We start from the raw sequence: 20,777 nt of genomic DNA, 5'->3' as shown, positions 1-20,777 counted from the left end.
GGCGTTGCGTTGTCGCGTGGACGAACAAACCGTTACTTTTGGAAAACGATGACACCGCGACCGTCATTGTCAGAGTCCTCTGAAGGCAGCAAAGGCTACAGCCTTCGAACTAGCCTCTGCGGACCGCAAGACCTTTGCCGGAATGTGACAGGTGTAGCCCACAGAGCCGCTCCTGTCACCCAGCAACCAAGACACACTATCAAGACAAGCTACGCAGATTACGCACAGGTAATTAAACTCATGGATTTTGAGACCAAGTTATTCTAATAATTCTCATCCAAATCTTATGGCTAAAAAAAACTAAAACTTATGTTTAACTTTTGCAAAACAAACGGCTATATTTGTGGGATACATCTAAAATAGGCTGAATTACCTAAAAAGTTAAAAAGAAACGGTGATGAGAAATGTATTATTAAATATTATTATCACTGTTAACAGCGCCACATACAGGTGTGTAATATGTATTACATCATTTTCACTCAGTGCCCTGTTGTCGTTTGGACGTGAATATTTATTGATCCGACACGTATTTGGACGTGAATTTTTAGGAGCGTTGTCGTGTGGATGTAGCCTGATAATAAACGGTCACTCAAACATGTGTGAATGAAACAAAAACAACTCCAGGTCTGTTTTTGAGGAGGAAACAGCATAAAAACATGGTTTAAAGTTCATAAGAATCCAGTTTCTGTAAAACAGGACCTTTAAGTAAGTCTATAGTGGGAAAAGTTTTACGTAGACAATATTAAATGATCAGATGTGGTTTTGTTTTCTTAATTTTTATGGTGTATCCTTTGAAAATACCAAGTTTTGTGCATTAGTAATTAAATTCTTCAGATATGCCACAAAACATTTTTGTCTTACTTGGTAAAAGCATTTGACGGATCCTCCACCAGAAAAGTTACACAATGTGGCTTTAAGTAAATAAAAAATGTATTTGTACTTTACTGAAGTTGATTTTAAAGCGTATACCTTTTACTTTTACTTCACTACATTTGACAGCAGGTATCTGTACTTTCTACTCCACTACATTTTTGAACAGGACTGAAAAGTAAAAGTATGAGGCTTTTAGTTTGAGCAAACAAAAATATACCAATAAAAGCAGCTTGGGGGAAAACAACAACAACAATGAGCTCAAAAATACCTAGAAAAACATGTATTTTGACTGTGAGCGGGGTCGCCTCTCCACAGATCTGACCTGTAACTTGGTCTGGTTTGGTCTCCGTGAAGATAGAAAGGTTTAAGATTCCAGACAAAGCAATAACATCTCTGTGGGGAAAAGCGTTTGACAGATCCTCCACCAAAAACGTTAAAGCACAATTAAAAATGTATTTAAGTAAAGTACAAACACCTACAATTTTGACGCTGTACTTCACTACTTTTACTTGGTTACGTTCTACCCCTGAAATCATGATTTAAGGTTTATTTGTGGGTAACTGTGATAAATACAAAGTCCATATGTCACCGTTATGCTCGCTGGAGATAAGGACGAGTTTAAAAGTTTGTATTAAAGAAGATTCCCTCAGAGCCGGGGACTTTTCTCAGGGTTTGCCAGCTCCGATTTGAAGCCAATTAAAACGTGACAGAGCAAAACGGTGATCGTAAATTTCTCAGCAACAAAGCGCTTTGAAGTTTGTGAAGTGGGAGGGCATCTGGGTGTGTGCGTGCGCCACTTAAGCCCTGGTTTGAGCCCAGTTAAAGTTAAAGTTAAAGTTGCGCTGCGTAACACTTCTAATGAAGGGTCCGCCACCTGTTTGTCTCCATGGAAATATTATCGTTTTGTCTCGGTGTAGATTAAATTTATCTATCAACAAGCAGGTACAATACGCTACATTACAGTTCAGATCTGTGGAGAGTCGCCCCTAGTCACAGAAGGATCCTCGACCAAAAAAAAAGTTGCGCAATACACCTTTAAGTCTGTTCTACTCGTCAGTTTTTTTTTATTCTTTTCAGTTCAGATTGTGTTGGCCCAAATACTTTTTATATTCAGAATTTTTTTTCGTACAATTTGTGGAGTTTAAAGTCGCATTGTGTAACTTTTCTGGTGGAAATTTGTCCAGAATGTTTCACAATATGGCATTAAACCTTTCTATCTTCATGGAGACAACCAGATGATGAACCATAACGATGTCTATTACTCATTATAGACATAAACTAAGTAAAAAAGTAAAAAAGAGTTTTATTCTGCTGTCTAGTTTTTTGCAGTACATTTATATTTTTTGTGGTTAAAAAGGTGCATTGTGTAACTTTTCTGGTGGAAATTTGTCTGGAATGTTTCACAGTATGGCATTAAACCTTTCTATCTTCATGGAGACCAAACCAGACCAAGTGACAGTTCAGATCTGTGGAGAGTTGCCCCTGTTCACAGAAGGATCCTCCACCAAAAAAAGTTACGTAATACAGCTTTAAGTCTCGATGTGGACCTGTTTAGATGATGGTGGCCCAAACACTTTTTATATTCAGAATTTTTTTTCGTACAATTTGTGAAGTTTAAAGTCGCATTGTGTAGCTTTTCTGGTGGAAATTTGTCCAGAATGTTTCACAGTATGGCATTAAACCTTTCTATCTTCATGGAGACCAAACCAGACCAAGTTACAGGTCAGATCTGTGGAGAGTCACCCCTGTTCACATCGACAAAAAAAAAATTAAGCAATACAGCTTTAAGTCTCGACGTGGACCTGTTCTAGTCCTCGTTTTTTTCATTCAGATTCAGTTCAGATGAAGGCGGCCCAAATACTTTTCATATTCAGAATTTTTTTTCACACCAATTTGTGGAGTTTAAAGTCGCATTGTGTAACTTTTCTGGTGGAAATTTGTCTGAAATGTTTCACAGTATGGCATTAAACCTTTCTGTCTTCATGGAGACCAAACCAGACCAAGTTACAGGTCAGATCTGTGGAGAATGTTTGTTTTTCTGGGTATTTTTGAGCTATAAAACCACCTGTAATTGAATAAATGTAAATTAGAGCAGTTTAATGTCATACTGTGGAACATTCCAGGCAGAGGAATAACACAGAAACAAGCAGCAGAAAAGTTACACAATGCACCTTTAAGTAAAAATTGTAGATATCTGTACTTAACTACATTTTAAAGTCGATACCATTTACTTTTACTTCAGTACATTTGAGAGCAGGTATCTGTACTTTCTACTCATTTGACATTTTTGAACAGGACTGAAAAGTAAAAGTGTTTTTTTTATTTATTTTTTTTATATTGTTTGATTCCTGCTATAAAAGGCTGAAGGGTTATTTATTTATTTATTTATTTATTTTTGAGCAAACAAAAAATTACAAATAAAAACTATAAAAAACAACTGATTCATTTGTTTCTGTTGAACGAAATTCAGCACAAATCTTTATCAAAATTCAAAATCTGTGTAAAATACTTTTACTTTTTACTCTTTACGTACATTTTAAAACAAGCAATTTAATACTTTTATTTTTTTATGTGAGTAGCTTTTTTTTCCATGTGATGCTTTTACTTTCACATGAGTATTTTTTTTGTGCTTCAGTATCTGTACTTTTACTTAAAGGTGCACTGTGTAACTTTTTGGTTTGGTGCGTCTCCTGTTTGTTTGGGTATGTCATTCTTCTGCCTGAAATGTTCCACAGTGTGACATTAAACAGCTCTACCTTACATTTAATCAATTATAGGTGGTCCATAGAGATTTGTAAGTTCATGACCATACTGTGGAACATTCTTGGCACATCTCCATGGAGACAAGCAGATGAAGAATTATAACAACTTCTATTACTCATTATAGACGTAAAATAAGTAAAAAAGTAAAAAGTTTTATTCTGCGGTATATTTTTGGCAGTACATTTATAGTTTTTGTGGTTAAAAGGTGCACTGTGTAACTTTTTGGTCTTGTTTCTATGGAGGTGTCATTGCTCGGTCTGGAATGTTCCACAGTATGGCATTAAACAGCTTTACCTTATATTTATTCAATTACAGGTAAAAAAAAATATATATCTGTACTTTACTTAAATCGATTTTAAAGCGTATACCTTTTACTTTTACTTCACTACATCTGAGACCAGGTATCTGTACTTTCTACTCCATTACATTTTTGAACAGAACTAAAAAGTAAAAGTATTTTTTGTGTGTGAGACCTGCTGAAAATGCTGAGGGTTTTAGTTTGAGCAAACAAAAATATACCAATAAAAACAGCTTGGGGGAAAAAAATAATAAATAAAAAAAACGACTCAAAAATACCTTGAAAAACAGGAATTCTGACTGTGAGCGGGGTCGCCTCTCCACAGATTTTACCTGTAACTTGCCTGGTTTGGTCTCCATGAAGATAGAAAGGTTTAATGCCGTACTGTGAGACATTCCAGACAAAGCAACAACATTTCCATGGAGAAAAGTATCTGTTTCAAGTATCAACACTGCGTGCTTCATCCACCGCTGCACGATTCCAAACTCTTTTCGTTTTCTGACACTGACTTTAATTACAAGGACCTTTTTTGACGCTTAAACTCAAATCAAGTCTCAACACTGATATTCCCCTGATTCTTTTCTTCTTTCTCCGTAACGTTTCAAAGCGCCGAGTGGAAGCCTACAATAGCAATCAAACACGGGAGCGGAGCAGCTGTTGAGCAATTAAAAAGCCAAATTAGCCTCAATCAAAGACAATTACAAGATCAAGTAAATCTCCCACCAATAATGACGAGGAGAATGGCTTCAGACGGAGATGGTCCTGGAAGGTGAGAGGAGAGGGCTGGAGAGGTTACAGCGATCAGGGAAAATAAGACGACAAGGGACAGTGCACAAGAACATGACGACCATTTAAAAAGGTCCAATGTACAGGGCTCCCACTCTCTTCCACTGACAACATTTCAAAACTTTTCCATGACTTTACGACACCTACATGTCTAGAATTCAGCATAATTTCAGAGCTAAATATGAAATCAGAGTATCCCCAGGTTTGACTATCCCAAATTTAAGACTTTTTAAAGACCTTTTTAAGACCACTTATATGAAAATTACCGTATTTTCTGCATTATTAGGCGCATTGGATTTTAAGACGCACTGTCATTGAATGGTCTATTTTCGAACTTTTTTCACAAACAAACTGCACTGGACTTCAAATGAAACACAACAGTTGGATGGGTCAGTGGGACTTTGTTTGTGGCGTTCACGGTGACTCTCGGGTTTGTTCAGTTGTGGCGTGTAGGGAGGGTGCTGTCTGGGACCGCTGGATTGTCGGCGTGTTCGCAGTGACTCAGTTCAGTTGTTGTGTCTAGAAGTGGCACTTTGCACTCGCTTTTTCGGTTCGTTCCTCCGTTCCGTTCCTCGTCGGCGTGGAGTGGTGAGTGTGTGTGTGTGGGTGTTTTTCGTTTTTCGCGGTCGCGGTCTGCTCCGTGCGTGTTTGCGGCTTTGTAGTTTACTGAAGTCGTGCTGGGACACCCGAGTGGATTCGTGTATAGGGCGCTCTGGATTGCGGGGCACGCCGTCATTTTTTGATGGGGTTGGAGGCTTAAGAGCGCGCCTAATAGTTCGGAAAATACAGTAAGACCAACATCACACCCATTATGCAGGCGAAAAACACCAGATCCAATTCTAATAATGATCAACCAACTACTAGAATCTAAGAGCCACTGTGGATTAAACCGACACTTCCCCATGATCCATCCAACGTCTTTCTCAACTCTACTGATTGTTTACTCATTGCCGCCAGTGCCAGAAACCGAAGTATTGTTTGCACATACTCCAAATTAGACGTTCATTCACGTTGTTGTTTTTTTTTCCTCCCTCCATTTAACATCGCACTGCAGCCTGGTTGAGTATACAAAAAAAAAACCAAAAGGCTAATGTAATGTAAGACCTTTGTAAAAAAAATAATAAAATAAGACTTGGACAATATAATTTAAGACTTTTTAAGGCCTTAATTTAGGAACATGAAATTTAAGACCTTTTTAAGACTTTTAAGACCCCGCGGCTGCCCACTCACTTTATGGTTTGGTATTATAGTTTTTTAACAAAATCAAAATACTGTCAGTGCATTTATTGTCATCTCCTTTATACAAAAGGAGCAAACGTTCAGAAATAATCATAACAGTCTAATGATAACTTAACAGAAAGCTGTAGTTGCGTGAAAGAAATACTAAAATTCCATGACTTTTCCAGGATTTCCATGACCGTGTACATGATGCAAAGTGATTCGTGTGAGCTTTAAGACATGTTATAAAGATGTTACCTCCTCAAAAACAGACCCGGAGTTGTGTTTTGTTTTATTCACTGATGTTAGAGTAATCTTTTATTATTAGTCTGTCTGCATCTCCAAAGCTCAGAATGCTCTGTTCCACCTTGTGATGTCATGATGAAGCCAGAGTTTTCAAGTCAACAGCTACATTTTTACTCTTTAGTTCAGTAGAGATTGGCAATTCCAGGGCTGAAATTATCCAAATTATTCTAGTGAAGGTGTGTGGCATTGTTTCCCATAGACTGGGTCGCAAGAGGGTTTTTTTTTTTTTGGGTCGCCTTGTCACGATGTGCAATTCGGTCTGCAATATAGAGAGCTGCATTTAATGTCCAAATAGGCGACTTATGGATCCTTTTATTGCTGGTTCAGTTACTGTTTTTCATTGTTTAAAACTTGAGTAAAACAAATTGTTCACTCAGTCAACAATAAAATATCCTCATTAATGTTCAATAATGGTCAAATCCACTTTTATTTTGCGATTTACGAGTAATGTCGATTGACTTGGGTCACAAAGGTTTGTCACTTTTAAAATATGGGTCCCCAGAATAAAAGTTTGGGAAACACTGGTGTATGGAGTTTAAAAACACTGTGGAGCACTTGCTTTATTACCACATGACGTCACAAGGTGCAGCAGAGTGTTTGAGAGAAGAACTCAGTCTAAATATGCAGGATTTGTGTGTTAAACATGTGTGAATGAAGCAAAACAAAACACAACTCCAGGTCTGTTTGTGACGAGGAAACAACATTATAACATCGATCAGAAAATAGCGTAACATGGACACTTTAAACAACAACTCAAACAGTAGCTGAAATTTATAGTTTTGTGGGCTATTATTGAGGATATTTTTTGCGAACATAACGGTATCCAGGTCCAAAGAAGGCAAAAATAAAATATTAAACTTACTCCTAAAAGGTGCACTGCGTAACATTTCAAGTGAAGGGTTCGCCACCGGCTTGTCTTTATAGAAATGTCATTGCTTTGTCTAGAATGTTCCGCAGTATTGACTAAACCTACGGTATCTATCAGGAGCGAGACAAGCAGGTTACAGCACTACGCTACATTACAGTTCAGATCTGTGGAGAGGCGCCCTGTTCACTGAAGGAATTATTGTATTTTTGAGCAACAGAAACACCCGTAATGGATAAATTCTAGATGTGTACGTTTAATGTCATACTAGGGAACATTCCAGGCGAAGGGATAACATCTCCATGGAGACGAGAAGGTGACGGACCATCCACCAGAAAAGTTGCGCAGTGCTGCTTTAAGTCGAGTCCGTAGAAGTGTATCTGTGAAAATGTTTTACTAAAATGTGCGGGAGTGTTTTCCAAAAATCACATAGATCCTGTAATTCATACAAAAAAATACAATATAAACAGCTCTTTCTTTAATTTTTTGACAAATTTTATAATGGATGAGTTCACTTCAAATTAATACGATTTAATTATAATAAAATCAAACATGTGACCTCACTTATATCCTAATAAAAAAGTATTGTAGGTCTATGTTGACAAAATAAAAACATGTAGAGACCGATGTACATTTAAAAATAATAAGAGTGATCAATATCTTCATGTTTTTAGTCCCTGTATTCAACAAAGATCCTGATATACTTATTATGTTAGTATTATCTTATCTGTTATCTTAGTACATGCTCAAAATACTTTTCCTTAAACTACTGCTCCCACTGCTTGACTTGTTACTGCAACTATAGTCTACTATTACTACATACAGTATGGCATTTTAATTAGGGGTATAGTATTGGTAAAATCATGTTAAATATCTGGGAATGTTCTAGTTTAGGCTGCAAAAATGTATCCTCTTTAGCCTAAATAAAAATGTAAGGTGTTAAATAGATGAAAAGTCGCCCTGTTTAGTTGACTTGCACGTTTTAAAGGATGCTAAACCTTATGCATTGTGACAGTGAACTTAGCCTTGACATCAAAGAAGTCTGCGCTTTCTGCTCGCTCCTGGTTAATTAGACTAATTATCACGAACCTCCATAGCTGTCCATTTAAATTCCTTTGCATGCACTTACCGTGTGATATTCCGTGTGTGGACCCGGATCTGTGTGTCTATTCCCGGCTTGTGAAGCTCCAGACAGGCGCCACTTGAAAATTCCCCCTCCGTAGACAAAGCTCCGTGCAGCGGTGTGTCCTCGTCCGTGTGCCCCGCTTCTGTGGCCGGTCCGCGGGCGCCTCTCTGGCCGCTGCCCCGCTGCCTGCTGTTCCGGGTGCTGCTGGTGCTTTGGTCAGCCCTCCTCCGTCATGAGAGAGGCGGACTAGACTCGACCCCGCTGGGCTCCGCACGCACAGACCGCGGAGGTGTCTGTCCGGTCCGTGTGTGCGTAATGTGTGCGCCGCTCGGCTGACGCTGCTGCCGCTTCACCGGAACTACTTCCAACAGCCGCGCGAGCTCGTGAGCCGGTGAGCACGAGCCTGAGCACGAGACGGATTCATGCACCGCGCGCGCGCGCACGGCACTGGCTGTGGTCCATCAGAGGGCCCCGGAGCCCGGAGAGAGGTGGACCCCGGGCCCTGGGCACAAGGAGAAGGGCAAAGAGGAGATTAGAGGACAGGCTTTCTCCAAGGAAACATGGACTGATTCAAAATATGATAATATTATATTCTTTTTAGGCGAATTAAGTCCTCAAAAACTTACTCATGTAGTTTTCTCAACTTCCCAGTACAGGCCTGACGTCCTGTACAAGATGTGCATGAGGAGCAGTGTGACCGCGGACGTGATGAATCGTCCAACAGGACCTAACCTGGAGAGACAATAATGACACGAACAAACCTTAGATGGAGTTTAAAACGTCTTATGTAAGTCACAAAGTTAGCCTATAGCCTAATCAGAGAGTGTAGTGGGCTGTATTCTTTCCATACAGAAAAAAAGCTTCTTAGGCAGAATAAAAATGTACGAAGAGTGCCCCCTTTCGGACAAAATGAATTATTACTTATTTTAATTAGGCAACTAAAAACTTTAAAGGAAAATTCTACATGTTCCGATATTAACGAGTGTGTTTATCATGGTGATAAATGTGAACTGAGCTGGACACAGGATCAAACAAGAAAGAAATCCATATTAAAAATCCCTCTGACCCTCAGTGGGCAGGTTCATCTCAGACTTGGGTCCTACCTGCTCTTACAAGAACCACACTTATCTGGAGATATCTTGTGTTTTTCCTGGGACCTGCTGCCACTCTTACAGTTTGCCACAACCACCCTGTCAGTTTGTATCTGGAACGTCCACACACAAACACACATCATACAGTAGCAACAGATAGACTTACACAATCTTTATTGATCCACAAGGGAGGTTATTTGATAGTCTACTAGAAATGATGAAATGACAAAGTGGAGTTCAAAGCGAGTAAACAGCCAGTCTGATTTCATTTTAAAACAAAGTAAAAAATAATTTAATGTTTGAAGCTTATTCACCTGCAGATGTTCTCTGATGTCTCATGATGGTGAGATGTACCACGGCGCTGGAGAAAAGGACAGGATATTTGTAATGGTCCCATGTAAAACCACCTGCGTCTGAAAAGAAGAAAAGGTCTGAAGCCCATCACCATCCAGAACCAAGAGACAGATACAGGTACAACTGACCACGTGACTGTCTGTGAGCTGGAGACATTTGTCACAGTGAGGGACAAGAGGACGCTGGACAAACTGCTCATGGATACTCCTGCTCACCCACTGCACCAGACTACAGAGGGACAGACACACAGACTACAGAGGGACAGACACACAGACTACAGAGGGACAGACACAGACACACAGACTACAGAGGGACAGACACACAGACCACAGAGGGACAGACACACAGACTACAGAGGGACAGACACACAGACTACAGAGGGACAGACACACAGACTACACAGACAGACACACACACAGACTACAGAGGGACAGACAGACACACAGACTACAGAGGGACAGACACACAGACTACAGAGGGACAGACACACAGACTACAGAGGGACAGACACACAGACTACAGAGGGACAGACACACAGACTACAGAGGGACAGACACACAGACTACAGAGGGACAGACACACAGACACAGAGGACAGACACACAGACTACAGAGGGACAGACACACAGACTACAGAGGGACAGACACACAGACTACAGAGGGACAGACACACAGACTACAGAGGGACAGACACACAGACTACAGAGGGACAGACACACAGACTACAGAGGGACAGACACACAGACACAGAGACTACAGAGGGACAGACACACAGACTACAGAGGGGACAGACACAGACTACAGAGGGACAGACACACTACACAGAGGGACAGACACACAGACTACAGAGGGACAGACACACAGACTACAGAGGGACAGACACACAGACTACAGAGGGACAGACACACAGACTACAGAGGGACAGAGACAGGCTATAAAGGAACAGAGACAGAGACTTTTTGCAACAACTATCATTTTCATCTTTGTTCTGTGTTTCCTTAAAGACAGAGTCACTAACTTTCTGGACATGGCTCGTGACCTGCATTATTACATAGAAATCGAAAGTTTAAACCATTTTGGTCCATGGAAATAGATACAGATGTGTTCAAAATTGTTGGTAATGAAAGAAAAATCAACAATGGCCACTAAAATAACTTGAACTTAAGTAAAGCAATTATAATAACAAAATAAATAAAATAATGGAAAATAACCAATGAAACTCAGACACTGTTTTTGAATTGTTGTTCAACAGAGTAATTTTTAAAAACAAACTAATGAAACTGACCTGGACAAAAATGTAGTAGCTGGATAATATGGACATGTTAAACTTTGGTGTGTCCTCTAATCTGCATCACAGGTTCTTCAAACTTGTCCTCAGTCAGTCTGTCTGTTTAAAGGGGGACATGTGTCATTGTGCTGTTTGGAGACATGATGGACACAACACTGAACTTGGACCAGAGAAAGAGAAGAAGAGAACTGTGTCAGGAGACTAGAAAGAAAATGAAAAACAAGCAGGTTAAAGATAAAGGCCATAAGATCATCTCCAAGCAGCTTGATGTTCCTGTGATTACAGTTGCACATGTTCTTCAGAAGTTTAAGGTTCACAGGATTGAAGACAACCTCTCTGGACGCAGCTACAAAAGGAAAACTGATGACAAATTGAAGAGACGGATCATACGACTGGAACCCAAAGAGCCCAGAACAACCTCCAAACAAATTTAATGTGAACTTGAAGGGCAAAGTACATCAGTGTCAGATCACACCATCCGCCACTGTTTATGCCAAAGTGGACTTCATGTGCGGACACCACTGCTGAGAGCAAATCATAAAAAAGTGAGACTGGAATTTGCCACAGTGCATATTGACAAGCCACAAAGCTTCTGGGTGAATGTCTTTTGGACAAATGAGACAAAAATGAAGTTCTTTGGCAAGACACACCAGCTCTATGTTCACAGATGCAGAAATGAAACAGACAAAGAAAAGAAAACTGTCCCTACTGTGAAGCACGGAGGAGGCTTGGTTTTTATCTGGGGTTGTTTTGCTGCATCTGGCTCAGGGTGTCAACAAAGTCTCAAAAGAACAAGACATTGGACTGTTCTGGAGTGTTCTTCTGTGAGCCCAGATCTCAGTTCTATTGAACATCTGTGAAATGAACTGAAACATGCGTCTGGAGAAGAAACCCTTCAAACCTGAGACAACTAGAGCAGTTTGCTCACATGAAATGGGTCAAAATACCTGTTGACTAGTGCAGAAGTCTCATTGACAGTTACAGAAATCATTTGTTTGCAGAGTTTGCCTCAAAAGGTTGTTTAACAAAATATTAAGTTAAGGGCACCATCATTTTTGTCCAGGCCAGTTTCATTATTTTGTTTTTTCTAATGATTCTGTTGAACCACAGGTGAAAAACATTTGATTTATGCAGGACAGTTTTCAGTACATTTTTATTTATTATTGCTTTTATCAGTTTCAAGTTGTTTCAGTGATGATTGTTGATTTTTCTGTCATTACCAGAGGGTACCAACAATTTTGAACACATCTGTATATATTTTACCATACTTTAGAACAACAACAGAACAGCCAAAGGAACAACTTTTCCATGGAAACTTTCCACTAAACCAGGGGTGGGCAATTATTTTTTCCATGAGGCCACATGAGAAACAGAAAATATTGTGAACGGCTGGACCAAAATGCTTAATATTAAGTGTATTTCTTTATAAAAAGCAGCAATTACACTGAAAAAATACAATATCTAGCTAAATTAAAATGACTTAAAATAAGAAACAAAATCTAATGTTGCTTGAATTATGAGAAACACTTATTCCTTTGAGACAATTTTACTTGTCAAGTTGATTCGCCTCAAATGCAGTAAAATGTTCTTAATTTAAGTGCAAAAAGTTGTTGTTTTTCTTATTTTAAGTGTAGCAAAATGTATTTTCATATTTTAAGTACAAATTTTACTACTGCTAATTTTATTTCTCAAGTGAAATTTACTCAAATCATGATAAAACTTTCTTAATTCAAGTGATCTGAACTTGGCTTGATTTTGTTTTTTGCAGTGTAGCATTGTTTTGACGAGCTGGTAAGAGTTTATGTTATGACTAAGCAATGAAAAAGAGAGGTCGCCTTACAGCTTTATGCAGCTTTAGTCCATGCATGAGGTAGAATTATAAAATATGTTTATTTTGTAATTCCAGATAAGCTTATCTGGAGATTTGCCCGTGAGCTGTACAATGCCCAGGTCTGCACTAGACATTCTCCAGGCAAAATAAGAGTCACATTTGGGTTATTTTTTTTCAGTTTTTCACTGCAATAAACACATAAAAAAAATAAAATAAACAAGTAAGAACATGCCTTTATTTTTCTGGCTATAAAGTTACATAGACTACTGCATGTGATTTTAAACTCCAGCCTAAATATTTAAATGTGTTTAATATCACTGCTGGGACATTATTCAGCTTCATATATTTTTATTCATGTGTAAACAGATACAGATATGTCATTCAGACAGTAACGTACACTTTTTTTATTTTTATGCAGAGAAAATATAACTCACAAAACTAACTAACAAAAACAAATCACTCAAACCTTGCGGAAATATGAAAAAATACGAACGGCATCATACAATTTAATAATAATAATAGAATGATAATATATATACTACTACTATTATTAATAACAACCTGCTGGGACATTATTAACATAGCTACATAGAATATTAAAGTTTTTAGAAATAAATCTGGCTCTCTGAAGGATTTAAAATGCATATAGTCAATTGGAAAAACAAATATCAGAAGGGCATATTCTTGAATATTTTTGTAGAAAAGCCCAGTAAAATGCAGCTCGTTGTAATATGCCAAACCACCACCAGATGTCGCCCTGCTCCTGCACAATACGTAAAGGCATCTCATCTGAAACACCATCCACTCTGTTGTTGGCTCACCTCTGCAAATTAAGTTCTGTCCAATCATAACAGCTACCCAATGTTTATTTTGTTTTGTTTGACGTGTCCTCTGGTTTAAATGCCCCGTGTGCGTTGTTTTTATAGAGACAAATATCTGATTACATTTATTTTCCAATTAAAACCTATGAGTATGATGCAATAACATATAATAATACACTAAGGAAACAGACTGAAGTGTTTGGAGAAGGTTTAAGACAGCAGATAACAGTTATATACAATTACACACGTATTTATTTGGTACATATATGAGAAGCATGAATATTTGTGCAGTTGTCTGTTTAATCTGCAGCTTTATTTGTTATTTTTTTAAGCATGTTAAACGAGCTGAATCCCTTTTTGACTAGACTGAACGACACCCTGCACCATCAGCGTTACTAGCATCATAATAGGCCTTCTTTTGCATTTATACGTGCGGTTGCAATTGTAATAACTCGTTAGCATCTTGCACTACAGAAGGTGTGAAAGATCAGCTCCGCACAAAGAGCTGTGGTGTGTGGTAAATGTCACATCAAGGGTGTCTTCCGTTTAGTTCAGAATGAGGGATGGGAAGAAGTAGGTCACTGTGACAATATCACATGATGCTGTTTTTTTTTCTTCTTTTAATCTATTGTGTGCTGCAGTGGCGCGTACGCAGACGATCCAGTGCAATAAAGATGCGCGTAAACTACTAAAAACAGCGGGATTTTATTGGTTTTTACAACAACCTCCGTGTCATTTTCTGCTCGTTTGATACAAAGACAGACCGTGCTGTTGGTGCGCAGTTTGCCATTGCCAAACCTCGCGCTGTCTGGTCTGAACCGGTTCGGGAAAAGTGCGCGGACTCGTGCACAACATGCAGCAGACGGCACGCGCGGATTCTCCCACACAACCCCAGGCGCCCCCGCGGACCCGTCCCCCTCATCCTCCACGCGCTCTCCCATTGGACGAAACGAGCCTGGCCCCGCCCACTCTTCCCTTTGGCGCGTTTTTATTGGTTTTCACAGCTGTCAATCAGCAATCCGGCGAGACCTACCAGATTTGAGTCGAAATAGGGGTTTGCGCATGCGTGAGCCGGTTCGCAGAAGAAAGCTAAAGGAAAACGGTAAAAAGCAAAATAAAACCACAAACTTAAGATCGTAATGGTGTTTTGGGGCAAATTTCGACGCCTGTGTTGAATATGTAACTATTTATTCGTTTAAAAATTGCGGAAAGTGGTGAATTTGTTTTTATTTTTTCCGTTTTGACTCCCCGCACGGTGCTCATTGTCATAATATTGAATTTAATCTGTTTTTATTTGTGACTCTTGAGTTTTTAAAGTGTTTCTGGTTGTTTGTTGTAGAAAGCCGCGTGCATGAGTCCGGTCAGGCTGTAATGTGCCTCTCCATTGGCCGTGCCCACCCCCCACACGACCCGCATGTCCCACCCTCTCCTCCCGTTACGAGGATCTGATACGTTGCCATGGCCACAGCCCACCCCCCCCTCACGGCGCGAGACCACTGAACAGCGCGCGTGAAGCGTGACCGCGCCGGCGACAGCTCCGCGCGACGATTGGCCCGCGACCCCCTCCGCGAGCGCCGAGGATTGGTCCATACGCGCGAGCCTTTCCGTTACACGTTTTTTTTTGGAGTTGTAAACGGAGCGCGTGCGTGTGGGGGCAGCCTACAAAAGCGGTGTGCACTTTTCAGCACCAGTACCGCGTGGACAGCAGCCAAACGGAGGTGGGCACCCGCTCGAAGCTTTAGTTTGTTGTTGTTGTTGCGCGCGGATCGTCGCTGAGTTTCGCCGCAGAGAAGACGAGAGAACTTAAGGAGGAGTTTGAAGAGCAGCGGAGGAAGACGCGGCAGGATCTCCGCTTTGTTGGCCCCGGCGGCTGCACGGACCCACCAGCGCTATATATTTTTTGTGTTTTTGTTTCCCCCCCTCTCCGTGAGCTCGAAGTGCTGCGGTCCGAGCGGAATAGATGGCTACAAATGAAGGAAAGCTGAGGTGATATTGAAGCTTCATCACCTTAGGGCTCGACACCGGTCCTGTTTTTCCCGCAGCCTGCGCGCACCGCTTTGCCGCGAAGCTCTCCATTGTGTGTCGGCCACTTCTTCCCCCATCACCGCATCGTCGCCACTCGGCTCTTAACTCACGCCCTTTTCGGTTTTTTTTACTCGAATTCACTTCCAAATCGCCGCAGAGAATCGCCTGAAATAAAAATAAAAAAAGATGTGCTCCAGGATTTGGTTCGTGACAGACCGGCGCATCGCCCAGGAGTATCCACAAGTTCAGATCCTGCGCGCACTGAAGGAGCGGTGCGCGGACGAAGACGTGGAGTTCCGATATCTCCTCATGGATCAAATTGTGCTCACGATCTGCGAGGGCCAGCTCGGTAAGCCTCCCCCCCCTACCCGGCCACCACACCGCGTTTTAAGCCGCTGATTTCCACGCGTTTTCAGCTTTAAACGCGCAGGTGAAGACCGAGTGGCGCCATCGGAAGCTAACAGCTAGTGGTCATTGTTTGGGGGGGCTGCGTGTGGGCTGCTAGGGGAAAAAAGAGCTACTAGCCGTCTGTGGAGTTAGCACGGAAGCTGTAGTTTAGCCCAGATCCGTGACCGCCTAACCCACTTTCCGCGAGCCACGCTGCCTCCGCGCGCTCGCAGATGGAGAGAAAGACCCAAACATGACACCGAAATTACATTTAGCACCAACACTGCAGCCTTAGCGCCATTTGTGAGACGCTTTTAGGTTTATACGCCGGGAAACCCTTTTTTATTCCACGTTTTATTAGATGTACTGGCAACAGAACGCGAAATCAATGCTCAGTGTCAAATAAATCGTAATAATACACTTGTTTTGTGTTAGATCCTACTACGAAACCCACTGAGTAATATGATAACACATAATACATTGGTTTTGACAGTGTTTACATTAAGACCTTTGTTAATTTATCATTCAGTTTTGGTGTTTTTACAATGTTATAGCCTAATAATGGTTGTATTTCTTACTTAAATGGATCTTTGCAAATAACACATTTGACTATATACAAATGCATCAAGTCTAACAAATAAATACTAGATTACACTAGTTTGGCTGGAGCATATCTAGGAATATTTGACTGATGAATAGAGATTTAGTTCAAAAATTTGATGCTAAAACTTAAAACTTGATTTCGACACAAAGGAAAATGCTCGATACCAATTCTGATACCACAATAAGGAGACAAAAATACACTTTTTTATGTAAATACAAGATTACACTAGTCTGACTGTAGCATATCTAGGAATATTTGACTGATTAATAGAGATATAGTACAAAAAAATTATGCTTAAACTTAAAACTTGATTTCAACATGATAGAAAATGCTCGATACCAATTTTGATACCACAATAAGGAGAAAAAAATACTGTTTTTTAGTGTAAATACTTGATTACACTAGTTTGACTGGAACATATCTAGGAATATTTCACTAATTAGTAGGGATTTAGTACAAAATTTGATGCTTAAATTTAAATATTCCTAGATATGCTCCAGCCCAACTACTGTAATCTACTATTTACACTAAAAAAGTGTATTTTTTTCACCTTATTGTGGTATCAAATTTGGTGTTTCCATCGTGTTGAAATCAAGTTTTGACTGATTAATAGAGATTTAGTTAAAACATTTTATGCTTAAACTTAAAACTTGATTTCAGCACGATGGAAAATACTCGATACCAATTTTGATACCACAATCAGGAGAAAAAAATACACTTTTTTTGGACAATACAACTCAAAATAATGTTTTTTTCTGGCCTAGACTGTTCTAAAACGTCTATAAGACTTCTCCAAGTATATTTTTCTTACTCAGTAGTGATACTTATTCAAATATGTATCTAGAATCAATACTAGTTTCGGTGTTTACTAGTATATCAAATAACAACTCTAGTATTACAGTATGGCTCATGTGTAAATGGGTTGTACAAGGTTAAACCAAACTAAGTACTCAACAAATAAAACAAAAACAAAAAACATGTACAGCTGATCTGACAATGATTTAATTACGTGTTTAATCAAAATAGAACAATACAAGTTTTCACATGACGCTTTTGAAGCCGAGCCAGTATGACCATGGGACTTCCTTCCTCCCATTTCACGTGATTGTATTTCCCATTCAAATCAACAACCCCACACAAGCGCACATGGCGACCTGAGTGAGATCTGTTGACGTTTCTCAGTGCAGGGTAATCAAATAGAGACTTTAATCATTTAAAGTAGCAGTTAAAGCCGTCACGATAATTACTGTATTGATTTATCGTTTGGTATTTGAAAGCCAGCACAATGTATTTTGAGGTCAGTGTTTATCTCTTCGCACTACTGGGGAATTTTTGTTGTTTTTTGCCAAAGTTGATAAGATTTGAGCTGTAAAAGTTTGAATTTGTGACTTCTGTGACTCATTACAGATACAAACTCAAAACTAAAGTGCTTGATTCTGTTGTTTATTCATTGCAGCTCTTGTTTTTTTCACAGTAGTATCGATTTAGAATAGTTTTTGTGGTTTAAATCTGTGTCAGTGGCAGTATTATCGATTGTAATCTTTATTTTCTTAGAGGTGTAACGATATCCAAGTCTCACGATACGATATTGTCACGGTATGATATTTTTTACGATATCGTGGGAAAGCTCACGATATGGACTGTAACAATATCCAAATCTCTCTGTACGATATTTTCACGATATACATCACACTGTACGATATTTATTGCGATATTTTGTGGAGCTAAAACTGTGAATATGCGACTTATTCTTCTTAAAATGCTTTGAAAAGACTTAATCCAAAGAACTAAGACTTAAAAGTGCTTAGAACTGTTATTTCTTCTTGTAGTCTACACTGAAACGGAGCAAAGGATCATGGTCTATGTAGTTCCCTGTCTTTTTTTTTTGTTATTGCTGCACCATAACTCTTAATTTAAGCAAAGAGACTTGTAATTCGATATATTGTGATGGTCCACGATATTATTGTGAGAACTTTGACGATACGATGTCACAATATTTCGGTTATTGTTACATACATATCCTTACATGGATTTTTTTGCAAGAGAATGTGAATTATCTGTACGATTATTGTCCCTATATTCATGTAGGCCTGTCACAATAACAGATTTTAAAGGAAAAGATAGAAAATATAGATGATAAACGATAATATTTAAACTAAATTAAGCAGTGACACAAAAACCCAAGACCAGATTCAAATAGAGGTGTTCAAAAATATCAACATATCGTATCGTTTAATGTGATGATACAGTCTCGATATCATGGTCTGCTGTATCAATATATCGCCAAGAGTATTTTTTGGTATATTTTAGTTGATTATTTTGTTTCCGCGCTACAGTTTTGTTGTTTCAGACGACGGAAACTGCGACACATTTGACATTTTCACTGTTTTGATGATTGAAATGTTTCTGTTTCATATTCGCTTTGCACAAGAAGTGGTTTACCAAAGACTTTTAGCATCACAGCCATGATTTAGCCTTAATTATTAATTGAACAGTATTGAATCGATTTGAAATATATCATATCGACTCAAAAGTATAGAGATATGTATCGTATCGGCAACTTCTGAATGATACCCAGCCCTAGATTTAAACCACAAAAACTATCCAAAATCTACAATATGAACACTTTAGTACTTCATTTGCATCTGTGAAGTCATATGGGCCCGGTCAAGCAGAAGTAAACAGCAAGGCCAAAAATTCAAGTTAATTCATCTGATATAAAAATGTATTCAACAGATACATATGTACTCTAGTTTATGAAACTGTTTACCTTTTTTCTGTACCATTTTTGCTTCTAAAGTTACAGACGTTTTAAACAGACCATGTATGAAACATGGAACAAAAATTATTTCCCAAATTTCAAAGACCTGCAAATCATGTAAATAAATGGATGTATTTCATCATATCTTGTGTTATTCCATCTTTGAACTGTTGATGAAGGTACATGATTTAAAAAAAAAAAATGTATTTAAAATGATAAAAATTTACTTGGAAGGACTGACATATTTTATAGAAATAGTTTCCTTTCATTTTGAAGTAATATTAAAGTATTGGGAAGAAAAAAGCGACAAATTATGCAAAATCCTGCACCTTCTACTTGTTTGCACAATTTTCCCTCCGTTACCATGACCTTTCTTAATAAAAAATCTCATTACTCAAAAAGTAAGAGGTTTTTCAACCTAATCTTGTACCATATGGTAGAAAACTATATGAAGCAAATATTCAAACCAGTTTGTTAAGGATATGTAAGTGAGAACCGCTAGTTATCACTGTTTGGATTTATTGCCCAAAAAGTGCTGCATATTTCATTCCCTCCGTTAACGACATGAGTTTTAAAATTTTTTGTCAACAACTTGAAAGAATATCACAGGTTTAACTTTACCCTGTTGGAGTGTTAACTCTTTCCTACATTCTGATACTTTACTTATTTCAATAGTCCCTCTAGTTTCTGAATAAGAGATATTTGAATGTAAAAAATCTGCCCCTGTTTCCCTCCGTTACTGCTTGACCGGACCCATATACGTTATTAATTCATTCCCATTTTACGTCTTAAATCTGATCACGTAACCAAAAAATAACCAAAAATTTCCCAGCAGTGCGAAGAAAATGTAAACACGATAAAAACAGATTCCAGTTTTCACATACCGAACGTTACGTCGGTGTAGTAATTACCGTAACAGGCTTCGTTGTGTTTCGTGTGTTGTCTGGGTGGGGAGGAATTTGTGAAGGCCGCACAAAGAGATGTCAGATGGGATGCTCATCATACTAATTAGCGCCTCGTATTCGTAAACTGCTGTGACTGCCGCTTTTAGTGGTGAGGGCGTGAGTTTAGCGCACGTGAGCCCTGAGATCAGCTGTGAGAGAAGTGTGATCTGTACCTGTAAGTGTTCATGTTAATCCAGAGCAAAGGTTCTGTACTGTGATCATTTAATTATTACTCTCATTATTATCAATTACAGTTATTGTAATTATATAAAAAATACCACTTTAATTGTAATGCATCAAAAATAAATCTTTGTCTTAGTAAGCAACAAAAAATACTTTAAAAAATGTACCAATTATTACCAGAAACATATTAAAATAACATAACTACTTTGCCAGAGGTAAACTACTGTACATTTGTTTACATCTGTGATCCAGAA

General features: G+C 38.9%; 2 protein-coding genes across 3 annotated transcripts in view; one reads left to right on the top strand and one right to left on the bottom strand.

Moving 5' to 3' along the window:
* LOC110158802 (forkhead box protein J3-like) overlaps positions 1-8,298 on the bottom strand; it is a 205,808-nt gene extending 197,510 nt beyond the window's left edge. Inside the window, exon 1 of the mRNA XM_055165668.1 lies at positions 8,239-8,298. The gene's annotated coding sequence lies outside the window, so the exon portion shown is untranslated. The remainder of the gene's footprint in view (positions 1-8,238) is intronic.
* Positions 8,299-15,149: 6,851 nt separating this feature from the next.
* The window catches only part of rimkla (ribosomal modification protein rimK-like family member A), a 51,098-nt gene continuing 45,470 nt past the window's right edge, over positions 15,150-20,777 (top strand). Inside the window, exon 1 of one of the 2 annotated variants that reach the window (XM_020925822.2) lies at positions 15,150-15,993. In XM_020925822.2, coding sequence (XP_020781481.1) covers positions 15,831-15,993 — 163 coding nt within the window. In that variant the 5' untranslated portion in view covers positions 15,150-15,830. Of the gene's footprint in view, positions 15,994-17,809; positions 17,933-20,777 lie in introns of those variants that run through there. The other variant, XM_055165988.1, reaches the window with a different exon arrangement.

Source organism: Boleophthalmus pectinirostris, unplaced genomic scaffold (assembly GCF_026225935.1).
Source record: "Boleophthalmus pectinirostris isolate CB_2022bp ecotype Guang Dong unplaced genomic scaffold, ASM2622593v1 HiC_scaffold_8, whole genome shotgun sequence".
In the NCBI taxonomy this organism is placed as follows: domain Eukaryota; kingdom Metazoa; phylum Chordata; class Actinopteri; order Gobiiformes; family Gobiidae; genus Boleophthalmus; species Boleophthalmus pectinirostris.
The sequence above is the reverse complement of the archived record's forward strand: the minus strand, read 5'-3'. Positions and strand labels throughout refer to the sequence as shown.